We start from the raw sequence: 13,262 nt of genomic DNA on the forward strand, positions 1-13,262 counted from the left end.
TGATTTCGTCCCACAACAATTCATCGAAATCCGGTGGAAGAAATTCCTGTTTCAACAACTGAACCACTTCGTCCCAATCGCTCAATCTGCTCCGAACAGAACGATACCAAATCAGCGCTTTGCCGCTAAAGAGATCAATGGCCGCGTTAAAAAGGTCCCTGTTGGTTGCGTTTCGCGCTACCGACAGTTCCTCTACCCGTTCCAAGAACTGGTTCACCGTCATTCCATTTTCCTCCCCGTTGAAAGATACGCCCCAGGTGTGAATTGGCACTAGTTTCGGTTCCGGAGATCTCGCGTGAGGGTGCACGTAAATGGGAGTAGTCGCGACGACTGGTGGCGCTTCCACCGTAACCGGGCTCGCTTCTGCTGCCTTGTCGTGAAGATCAGCTTCGAGCAACAAACATGTCGCGTACGCCTCATTTCTATACTCCGCATCTCGCTCGCGTCTCATTCGCCGAATGCGAAATGAAAGGTGCGTTAGACGGGTCTTCAACCGTTTGAAGATCATGTCTTCCGCCGTTCCTTCAAATTCTGTCAAAATCGTGCGTATGCTCTCAAGGGTGTCCTCAATGGCCTGGACCTCGGTGTCGTGATCATACTCTGCGTCATGAAGTGACAGAAAGTATTCGTCCGGTCGACCTAGTTCTTTGGACAGAGCTCTCGCTAACAGTTTCCTCTTATCGTCCTGGTTTCGGCTAGTCGTGATGCCGCGTATACGCAATTCATACGTCAGCTCGTCAGCTAGTAAATGCTTGACCTTGAATTGTTCGTCCATTTTGACGAAGACTCACCGCGATTCCACGGGTCGGTAACGCAATAAAAACGCCGGTCAAAACACTACCAAAAAACAGCGCGCAACACGATAGTCGATTCCGAGAAAAGGTTTTTGTCGTCGAGGGTACAAGATAAGACCGCTACTCAAACAATGAATTCGCCGCTAAATTTCCGCTTCTCATTAACACACAATCAAAAAATTCAACTTTCAATAAACCTTTACCACTTCCTTTGCTCCGATTGAAAAAAGTGACTGAGCCTCAATGAAGATGAACGATAAACGAAAATTTGTGGTTGCTCCAAAAAATCGGGCCCCACGTTCTGGGCGTCAAAATTTGTGTGACCAAAAGTTGGCCAGTGACAGCTCCGGGCTCCCAGGGGGTTTTTCGGGGCAGAGGGCGTGGGTTCGGATTTTTAAAAAATGGGCGCCAGGCAGCTATTGTCTTGAGCTGGTTGTTGCTTGTCCAGCTGCCGGGACAAGTGCTCAGATCTTACTCGTCGAAGGTAAGTAAAAGCAAACGCTTTCTGATCGTTAAACAAATTTTGGTTTATTCGGTTACTGCAAAATTATCCACAGAACAGTATTTGGTGGTTCGGTACTGGTTCACACGAATGCGATAATGGTTCGCTTGTAACTACTAGATGAAAATTGAAAGATGCGGAACCAGTACTTTTTGGTGGCCTTAATATCTACTTTGGTCGTAACCAGAAAAGCTTTTCTTTCACATGTGACCGAATCTTAAACTAAACATGATATTCTTCGACGAAATAAAAGATGTTTTGATTCCTGATGAGGAACCTCCCGAACTTAGACTTCCTTCTGATCGAGCTAATTATTAAATGTAAACTTAATGAAACCCAAGGTCAAGATTGGGGTGTCACCTTGACAAAAAATTAAAATTGATCCTGATAGGAAAGTTTAAATCGGTGAAGTTCCGAAACGTTAAATTTGACTGAAATTTCTTTAAGTTGACACTGGAGATTGAATGAAAAGGTTCTTACAAAAAAATTCTAAACATTTGCAAAGTTTCAAAAAAATTTAGTGAACATACAAAAATTATGAAAGCGAGAAGCGAGAAATTCGAGGCGTTCCTAAATTTTGCAATGCCGCGGTAAAAAAATATGGCGACTTAGCTTTATGACGGGTCTGTTGTCTCCTCGAATAGCGTCCTTTTGACTTGCGGTGTGACCTTGGCGATACGGTGCTCAAAATAAACGATCGCCTCTGCGAACGATGTTCTCCAAAATGGTCGCCTCTGCGAACGATCTGGCTACGAATCGCCCTGCGAACGATCTGGCTACGAATCGCCCTGCGAACGATCTGGCTACGAATCGCCCTGCGAACGATCTGGCTACGAATCGCCCTGCGAACGATCTGGCTACGAATCGCCCTGCGAACGATCCCTTTCAGCGAAAAAGGGGGTTCTTGGCGCTAAATCGAAGTCCTTCCGGCACTCCTTTACTCAAAAATTTTCGGTACTCTAAAGTTGCGATACGGTACTGGATCAATTCATCCAAACGGGATTGACTCTAAACTGGATCGAACCACCCCTCTATAGTGCGAGGGGTCACTCGACCACGAACTCTAAAAGGCGCTTCGCTGGCGTCGCTTCGACGGCTCTCGACGAAGTGTCCGACTTCCGCATTTTTAATCTCGGTACCGCAGTCCCATAAATCGCGAAAATCGTCACGCGCGCGATTCTCGACCTTATTCAGTTGTGCTATAAGGCGGGCTGCGCTTGCGTGGTACTGCGCAATCAAAAATGTGCATTTCCGGTGGTACTACACGTGCGCGTGTCATGACAGGTGGACCGTCATGGCGTCGGTTTGTTTACCTCGAAATTATACCGAGCGGGAGAATTCAGATTTTGGACGGTATTGTGTCGGTAAGTCGTGCACGTCTATCCTGATGTTAATTGCCGTAACTCGCAGGTCAAAAAAAGGACAGGAAGAAAGATGGGGTTGAAAAGAAGGAGATGACTTTCCGGCAAGTTACTAAAGAGGAAAAGGGACCCAACATTGCCGTACGGTCACCTATCGCTGAGAAGAGAAGAAGAGAAAGTGAAGAGAAAGAGAAAGTGAAAGTGGGGTTCTGAAAGATAGGTTGCAGCTCGCCAACCTAGAGGCGTGAGGCCACCTCAGCCTGACATTTGCGGGGGTAACATGTGTTCTTCCAGCCCCCCCGTGGTGGCTGGCACAAATGACTCTAAATTGAAACTTTCCGCTTCCGGAATGAGCGACGTAAAAAACTTGAAGGCAGGGTGGGCGCGTCGCGTTGCCAAATGCCGTGCGTTAACTGCTAGTTCCGGGTCTTCGAACTGCGATCTATTAGCCCCGCGAGCATAAGTAGGACCTCGTGGCCTCCTACTCCGGCCAATCGCCATTGTGGCGTTTCGTAACGCTACACGCTATCAGTGTCAATGGCACCGCACACAACGGAGAACAGACGTATAATCGTGCCATTCATCCAATTCAACGCACATGACAAGAGACCACATCAATTTTTTTTTCCCAGACACTAAATTTAAATTTTCGGCTATCCAGTCAACACACCTGCAGACCTGTTCAATGCCGTGCTACGCTTTTTTCTAACTAGCACCGTTCGTTCTCGACTTAAATTCTCAATTAAAGCGTCTGCTTTGTACCGATTTTCACCAGGTGGCCGCTTATTATAATCTTATTAAAATTTTGCCTCTTTTTTTAATTTGCCAATTTTTTTTCCAATAAACAAATTAATAATCCTCGTAGTCGATCACACTTCATCGATTTTAAATATCTACTACCAATTTCCAACAATATTAATAGATTATGTAAATAGTCGATTGAATTATTTAAGCTTGCACTACTTTACAGATATCGATTAAACTAGTGATTCCTACAAATATTATAATGACATTATAATCATTAATAGTATATTATGATACAAGTGTTATAACAAGCATTTTGTAGCACGCACGGGTTTAGGACACACGAGCTTGCGAGGAGAGCCAAGTAAGTGATACAAAATGCCTTATAAACTAGATATCATACACTATTTTTTCTACTTTGCACCTTTTAAGCCATTTTTAAGTGATAATTGTTAATAAACAATTTTCAAATTTAGGGAATTTTGTCGTGATTGGCAACAAATGTACCTATATTCCACGAAAACAAAATAAAATTTGTTTTGCTTTGGCGTTTATTTTGACATTTCATTTTCGTCCACTTTTTCGTCACGCCAAGATCAGGAATGCCAACCTTGAAAAAGTCACTTGCACAAGTTTACTTCAAACCGCGAATTTCACCCAATAACTTTCAAACAGTAGAAAAAAGGAAATTATTAAATCAATTACAGAGTTATTATAAATGTTTCTGATATCTTACTTAGCTTTGATTTATTGTATACGCCGCTTCTTCTAGACTTCTGAGTTTGACATTTGACAGTTTAGTTGTCATTTTTCAGTTTTCACTGTTTATTACATATTTCGTTCTGATTTTTCTAACCACAAATTGTACTGGGTGACTTTTAATGATCGAGACAAATTTAGTGGGTTGGCACTCCAGAATAATTGGTACGCCTAGTCATTTGTCAAAGAGTTGTCTGTTGATGCGCTTTCTAGGTTAAGACTCTAGAAATAAATAATGATGATTTATTTTGACTTTTGAACTGTCCTACGTGAATTTAACACAACCGAACAAAAATAATTTCAATCATTAAAACTCACTTATTATCAAATTAATTGCAGGGATATTATAAATGTTTTTAACATTTTAGTTGGATGTAATTTATAGTGGATTTCCCGCATCTTTTGTACTTATAAGATTGACATTTGACAGTTGACACTTGACATTTTTCAGTTTTCACTGTTTATGATTTTTCAAAGTGTTAATTAAGGTGTTTTGAATTAGTTGAAGAAATGAAGGAGTTGTTTTCAAGGCTGTCTCGTGCAGGACATTAGTTACTGTGGTACCTAAGTACTAAGTAGTGAACATTTTGTATACGATTAAAACACTACAAATAATTATTAATCACTTATTCGTTTTATAAAAAATTAAAATTGTTCATTCCCTGACACAGGATACATTTATTGTAACGTGTTATTATTAAAATATTCGACAATGCGAGTAGATCAATTCGTTGTTCAATCTTATTAAAATTTTGGCTGTATTTTAATTTTCCAACTTTTTTTTTTCGTTAAACTAATTAATAAGCCTCGTAGTCGATCACACTTCATCGATTTTAAATCCTGCCAATTTTCAGATTGTGAACCGTAAGCCGATGTAATTTATACAGATCAATTCAAGACTTTTAACAGTTTATTCACAGTTTTTTTATATTAATAGCTTATGTAAACAGTTAATTAAATCATTGAAATTTGCAGATATCAATGAAATCGTCGAGTCCAAGTTGTAAGACGTGATGGTACAATTCACAGTTCAGACTCTACTTCCGACTATTTAATCTATACTTTGAGAAATTTCTAAATATATTATGTGTTTATTTTGTGTTAACGTTTTGAACTGATCTAGGAGGAAGCGTCAGTAACTTTTAGTCTAACACAGAAAAAAAAAGGCAATACAGTTTGATTTTGAAAGTTGTGCAGATATTTTAACCTGAAGTGCTTAGTACGTGTTAAAAGGAGGTAAAATTACTCAACTTGCCTCAGACAGATGTTAATGGTTTACAAGAGAATCAAAGGAATCAGCTTGTTTGGGAACCGCAGAAAATTTTCAAATTTCGCGGTCAGTTTTGACGTACGACCAACCTAAAATGTCAAAGAAGAAATCTGCAGGCCAGATGGCAGGCTAGGCGCGGGGGAAACCCACAAAAAAGCCCAATTTACACACGAACTCGTTAAATAAACTACTATTCCACGTAGGAAATTATGACCTACTCTTTTCAAAAATCTGTCTATTTCTTATTTGATCGACCACCATCGTGGAGTCGTAGCGCGATAAACTATGTGAAAGCAAATAAATTTATTATCAGTCATAGAAAAACCTGCTGGTTCTGAATAATATATTGCTTAGTACCTGGATGCTACCGTTCAGCATTACTTCAAAAGGATTGAAAATTGATTTAAAATGAGTAAATTACAAATAAATGTAGTTACTTCTTCTAATTCTAATTCTAAAAGGCTGGGATGCCCTAACTTTGATAGTTTGCGAAAAGTAAAAGCAAGAAATGTAAGCAATGAGTTTTGTCAGAAAAAATCTAGAAAAACATCTACTAATGAAGATAGTATATCGGTGTTCATTTAAATTTATCTTCGAAGTTGGCGTAGACGAGTCTCACCACGGATTACAGATCAGCTGTTTAAATCTAACCTCACTTTTTGCGTTGTTTGTGTTTTTAGTTTGCAGACTAACGAGTGGTGCGTTCACAATCGACTCTTTAACGCCTACTTTGAAGATACATTTAAATGAACACCTAATATGTAGTAACTAAAACAATTTTTATTATTGATTAATTGCCACATACATCATACGTGCCTGTTCAGACAATCAGAGCGCTTGCTTTCATCCAATCAAAAATGTTTATCGCCGATAAATCATCCTCCTAGTCTGTCTTCTGTCAAAAGCGGATAAAATTTTATGTTACTCCTGTCAGATTCTCAAATTGTTTTTAATAATTGTGTTTTTAATAACTGTAAGTATTATAAATAAATAATTAACGTTAAAGTTTGTATTCTGGAATTAATCTTGCCAAAAATAACGTGACCTAATTTTTTAAATCTACCTAATAAATTTCCCAATTTTTACTCAAACATTTTTGCTTTAGACAATTTTACGAGTTGAATTTGGGCATTTTTATTCAGAGTTTAAACCAAATTCAGAGAGTTGAATTTGGGCATTTTTATTCAGAGGTGAAACCAAATTCAGAGAGTTGAATTTGGGCATTTTTATTCAGAGGTGAAACCAAATTCAACTCGTAAAATTGTCAAAGCAAAAAGTTTTCGTAAAATTGAAAATGATAAAAAAATTAGGTCTTGTTATTTTACCTTCAAAAAAAAATTCCTTCTTTATTCCTTTGTCACCATGTGGTTAAATCAGCTGTCAAAATAAACAATATATATTTTGATTTGTCATTTTATTTACACGAATTTATAATCACTACATAGTACTGATACATACGAAAAATTATAAAGTGGAAAATTTTCACCAGGGATTCTAAGAAGGTTAAAAACCTATCAGTATTAGATGGGTTTCTGTTTTCAATCTTGGGTAAATCCACCAACTAATCTGCGTCAAAAAAGCTTCTAAACAATTTTAGAGAATCATTTGCCTCTGCAATGATTTTATTGCGACAAGTTGCGGCTTAATCTGGAAGCTTGCTTCGACATCGACGTCTTTGCAATTGCGGAAACGGCATCGCACCTCTCTCTACGTTTTACGTTATCAGATAAAGAAGTGTTGTAGAGACACGACGAGGTGGTCTTAATGAACCGTTACTTCGCTGACGAAAATTCACGTTACCGCACAATCGCTCAGAGGCTCGGAGTTTCCCACAGAACAATACGTCTTGTTGCAAGGAAATCAACAATCATGTCGTACGTCCGTGGCAAAGAACTTCTCGCTGTCACTTCTTCGAGGCGTTTTTTGCGACCGCCACCACAGCGCACCACCTGCAGCTTCGCTTTGTCGATAAAGTACCGCAAAGCTGCGAGTAATTCGCCAAAAAACGCTCGACTCAAAGGAGGGAAAGAGATTTTGCTAGAGACCACTCCGGATTTGGTACCTAAGAGGACGGTCGACGTTTGCGAGTCGATTGGAAGCGATAGTGTAATGATGAATTTTTTAGCCAAGGTTCGTGGAATGGAGAACCATAATAAAAATAAAAATGTTGCGTAATTGGAGGTGGATCGGAGAGATAGGTAGACTAACAAGAGGGGAAGCTGTCGAGGGCTCTTCAGCTTCCAACTGATACAGATAATGAGGCGCAAGGACGAATCTAGGACAGCGGGAGTGGGTACTGAGTACAGAAACTTAATTTAATTAGAAGTTTTTGTTGTCTCAACAGTTTTGTTATTCACGTTGGTAAAGCTTGGTCGATTTTAAAATACAATTATTTCTCTAATTAATTTACTATTTACAAATCTAATTTGAAGGAATTTATCAAAAGATGAGATATTGTCTAAAAGGCGTACAAGTTACGATTTGATGAAATAAAAATGCGCCTCGATAACGAACTGCACTTCAGACGGTTTTATGACGCTATGCACGTTTCATTTCGCCACGAATCGACATTTAACAGTTAATTCTGCGATATTTTTTATGGCAGTTAATTAACGCTTCCTTCGGAATAAAAACGCGATCTGAAATTTTCGATTTTATTAAATTTCTGTGAAACCAATTTCGAGATTTATCGAACTAGTTTAGAGACGGAAGTATAATATCCTGCCAAGGTTGCGCTATTAGGTGAGAGGTAACTGGTGACGGTAAGGGGGCGGCACTTGTGAGGATGTTGCACGTGAGAAGATTTAAGAATTTCTGTTATAGCTAATCCATAAATTTTAAATTTCAAATTAGGCTAGCTCAGGCGATGCAATCGTTACAGAGCCAAAAAGTGCAGTTTATAAAATAGTATATTACTGTACTAGTTTGATAAGAGGGTCTTTCGTACAACAGAACAATTTGTCCATTGTCCAAGACTTTTTTTTTCTCTCAGCATAAGAGATTGATGATGACTCGTGTGTAATCGTGTAATGTAATTTAATCTTGATGAAACTGTCAAACTAGACAGATATTGGGTATGACAAACTGACAGCCTGCATTGTCAGTAGAAAATTACCCACATGGTTTCAAGATAACGCTCGACTACATATCGCACAAATAACCGTCCGAAAATTGAACCAATTGCGATATCAAACTCGACCACACGATTTTCACTTCACGTCATTTCACTTTTTCAAAGACAAAATGTTTAAATGATAAAAACGCAGCCGAAAATATTTATATCAAGTATGCAAAATAATAATTGTAAAACGTCACTTTCAGTTTGTCTAATAATGAAAGTTACTTATCAATTTCTCTTCGTAGTCGTAGAAAAAGTATAGAATTTTACTCGCCGATAATGTCTATCAGTCGCTTGGATGATTTACGCCACTCGCCTTCGGCTCGTGACACAAAATCATCCTCACGAGTAATAGCCATCATCATCCGCTCATTGAATAATTACTGAATATATTTCCTCCAGAATGTTACATTTTCTTCATGTTCTTCGACAGAAAAGTCTTCGACATCCATCTTTTAGCATAACAAACTTGTTTACATAAGTTTCCACGGTTGTTAAGGAATTTTTAAGATTTATCATCGGACAACAGATAAGGTCTAATGAGATTTAATGTCCGAGTCAATAATAATCAACCAAAAGAAAAAATGACATTCTACTCCAGAGGTACAGTTGGTTGCAAAAAAAAAAAACGGGAAAAGAGAATTTTCCTGGTTTTGTCCATTTGTCAATTAAATGTCTACTTGACAATATCTATCAAATAATTTTTAAAAATGTCGTTGAATTTTGACGTTAATTCTAACCTATCTCTCGTAGGAAGGTTTCACACTATGGAAAAATTGTAAAAATGTGTCAATTTTATTCTGACAGTACCCGTTCTTTTTGTAACCAACTGTACACATATAATTTTTCTATTACTTTCATTTTATTTTTTGTTTTCAAATATTTGAAAATTAGAATACCTACCAGAGTAAGCACACTAACAATTCTTGAGGAAGTAACAACTTCTGATTAAAGACAATGTTTTGTGGCAGCAAATTATTTAATAAAAATAGTCCCAACAGAACATTGTACTGTTAAGTACCACCTTGAGTAAAAAAAAATTAAAGCAACTTACGTGAGTGAACCAAAATAAGACACCAACGCGTAACAATTGCCTTATTGATTACGAACAAGAAAATTAAAAGTACCATTGAATAAAACAAAAGAACAAAAATGAATGCCCATGTTGCAATCACATCAGGTCACGCAGACAATTATACGCCATTCGGCCCCGTTATGATCCCAAATAAATCTGTTTTGCGGTATTTTTCAATAAATTTCTTTTAAGTTTAAATGATGAAAAGGATTACGTTGTGCAAAAAGTATTCTATACAGGGTGATTTTGAAAGTTGTGCAGATATTTTAATCACGAGCTACTGGCTTCATGTAGAACTCGGAAAAAATGTTTAAAAAATTCTGTCAAAAAATAAAATGACATTTTTTTTTGAGCTACATTTTTTTTTAATTGCTTGTAGTTTTTTGTCCTACAACCTCGTAGGAAAAATTTCCGCACATTTTAAAAATACACCCTGTATATCATATTTTATAAAACGTAGCGTAAGGCCGGCCGAGATATGACATTTGGTGGGGGTGTGCGTAGACGGAAAACGGTCGGACGAGTCCACCTTTCGTAAAATAGGGGCGCTCAACAGATTAAAAATCAGCTGATTGTTACTGTGACTGCTATTCTCTGCTGTGACCGGTTTTGACGGTTTTGCCACGCCACTGGAATATTTTGTTCGCGCAGATTTCCCCCACCAAATGTCATATCTCAGGCCGGCTTTACTCTACACCAATGCGAATGCGGTTTCCTTGTTTTAAAGCATATTTCCTATAGGTTACTTCGCATTGGCGGACATTTTATAAAACATGATATACAAGGGTGTATTTTTAAAATGTGCCGAAATTTTACCTACGATGTTGTAGGACAACGTAAAAAACTAAAAGCAATTAAAAAAAATTGTAGCTCAAAAAATAAATGTCATTTTATTTTTTGACATAGAATTTTTTAAAGATTTTTTCCGAGTTCTACATGAAGCCAGTAGCTCATGATTAAAATATCTGCACAACTTTCAAAATCACCCTGTATATCAGGGCGCAAAGATACCTTTTCATCCCCCATGTAATTATTGCTCTCGCTGCCTTCATGCAATAAACTTATGCTCAGGATGAATAGATGTTTTCGTCCCTGACCACATAATATACTGTTTTCTAAACCTCAGCAGTAAGTAAGCATTTCCTTTCTCGTCCTTGGGAATATGTTATTTTTTCCAAGGAGTAAAAGTAAAAACGTCAGGTTGGCGTTTCTAGAAAATGTATTCTGAGTAATTTGTAGTAGAATTTATGGAAAAAAACACAACTTATTTATTTATATCAATCGTTACAACATTATTACACTGATATTTTCTTTATCAACCAACGTTGTTCTTAACATGACATGATCCTTAATTTTTTGCATTTCTTTCTGTCATTTATTTTATGTGTCTTTATAGATTTTTTTCTTTAGTCATTTCAAGAATATCTTCAAGGATTTCCTCAGAATCACCATCGGCATCTATTCTTCAATTGTTCGTAAACACTTATACGTTCTTTTCGTTTTGAATGGACACTAGGTATATTTGACGAATGTTTTTGAAAGACATTTTCAGTTGTAATCTTTTAGAAGACATATTCCTTCATTTTTATTGCCCTTAAAACACATTCCATTCTACAAAAATGTACGAAAATCTTGGATCTAAAGTAAAATCGTTATAGATGTGAATTGTCAGTGTCAAAGTTTTTAAAAATTCACTGACTGTACCGCTAAAAAATGTAAAAAAAATATTTACTATTTTTGCTGATGAAAATATTGTTGAAAGATTATAATAATTATTGTAGCAGTTAACCACCTTTTGCGGAAAGCAATGTTCGTTTCTTTTGTGAACTCATTTTTCTTTCAATAAAATGTTGAAATTTATGCATAAATCTACCTGTCACGATTGGCAATTGGCGCCAGAACAAAAACTTAAATTCAAAAATCCCGAGAAGCGCGCCTAGTAATTGATACCAACCAAACGTCATTTTGACAATTCACATCTATAACGATTTTACTTTAATCACTTTTGTCGCCGTATAAGTAATTTTCATCAGTTATTGTACGAAACCACCAGAAAATAAAACCCACGAGGTGGCTGTACTGCGTTTAACGACTTCCGTTTCGCTTAATATAAATAATTATTAAAGCAGTTAGACGCTAAACATCCCAAGCGCTAACAAAGCGAAAAATTCAAATTTAATAATTAATTTGCAGATAAACCTCGGCACAATCTTATAATCTCACCCAACAGCTTGTTTTTATCGAGTATTACCCATAATGTAACACAGATTTAGTTAATTTACCTGAAGGTACTTAAATTTTCTCGCTCCTATCATTATCTGTTATCAAGGTAACTTCTATAGCTTGATATATCATTATCACGTGTGCTCCAAGAGTGCGATGTAATAAACAATATCATCATATTTGGAGTTCCAAGAAATGAAGAAAGACGAAGAGAAATGTGTGCTTGTTAGTACTCGTTACGGGCACTGTGCAGTCCAATTGTATTGTTAATGGCGTATCATAAAGTCATAATAAAGCAGATACATTGGCAGATACTATCTGTAATTATTTAATATCAGATTGAAATACCTGTTCCAGAGCCACTCTCGCTTCAAACAACCAATATTCAGTACACAAACATGAGGTTCGACATTTCGATTGGATCTCAGGCGGCTTCTCAGCCTCCCAGAGGAGAAAAGAATGAATGCAGACGCAGCGAATAAGATAAATTATTCAAGTTACGTAACTGACAACAACAGCGTTTATTATCGGCGTCCAGATCCGAGGGAAACTCCAGAGACAAAATCAGCGAGAATGAGTAAATTTTCGTGAAATTTTGAAAATGCGAGACCGGCTCTAGCACGCAGCGGGACCTAGACTTGAGGCGAAACGGCTTACCTGCGAGCGCCGAAGACATCAAAAAAGAGAACCCGAGGAGAGCCGGCACAGACAGTGGAAAGCTACACCACTGCACGCGAAGCATGTTGGCGGGGATCCGCCGAAGAACTGATCTGTTGGAGGTCTTCGTATGACACGCGCTACGGGGACTAAACTCACATATGCGGCAACTTGTGCCAGTCCTGTAACTTATTATCGTACCGAGACCGTTGCTTGAAGAGCACAACTGTTGCAAGCTTCGTTTGTTTGCAAGTCTTTGTCCCGAACAGGTAGGATTGGGGTGGAGCGCGAGGACCGATCGGGTGTTCCTCTGATCGCGGATCGAGAAGAAAAGCGAAGAACGCGACCGGCTGTTTATCGGATGTCAAAATGGAATTTTAATTAAATGCGAAAATTCATTCGTCTTACCGTGTCAAACACGCATCATATTCTGCTTTTTGCACCGGCTGCTGGAAAGAATGTGGTCGATTGTAATTGGCGTGTTCGTAATTTGTACTACTGGCGTTAAGCGGGATTGTCGAGGAAGGATGGAGGGATTTTGGGAAACGAGAAAAAAATTGGTTTACTGTTTCAGGGGATGTTTGTAATTTTTGAGGGTACGAAATAAAGAATTTGTAAAGATTAGTGGTAATGAGAAGCTTTACATTTTTACAAAACGACCGAGCAAGAGGAAAAGAAAATTTTTAAATGTCTACGATTTGTTCCAAGGACAAACAAATAATTATCTAAATTAAATTATGTACTAAAAAAAGGAATGAA

General features: G+C 37.8%; 1 protein-coding gene across 2 annotated transcripts in view; it reads right to left on the reverse strand.

The window, feature by feature from the left end:
• LOC138126338 (uncharacterized) overlaps window positions 1–12,722 on the reverse strand; it is a 31,339-nt gene extending 18,617 nt beyond the window's left edge. The window contains exon 1 of one of the 2 annotated variants that reach the window (XM_069042102.1): window positions 12,504–12,722. In XM_069042102.1, coding sequence (XP_068898203.1) covers window positions 12,504–12,588 — 85 coding nt within the window. In that variant the 5' untranslated portion in view covers window positions 12,589–12,722. The remainder of the gene's footprint in view (window positions 1–12,503) is intronic. The other variant, XM_069042101.1, reaches the window with a different exon arrangement.
• Window positions 12,723–13,262: the final 540 nt, after the last annotated feature.

Source organism: Tenebrio molitor, chromosome 3, assembly GCF_963966145.1.
Source record: "Tenebrio molitor chromosome 3, icTenMoli1.1, whole genome shotgun sequence".
Lineage (NCBI taxonomy): Eukaryota > Metazoa > Arthropoda > Insecta > Coleoptera > Tenebrionidae > Tenebrio > Tenebrio molitor.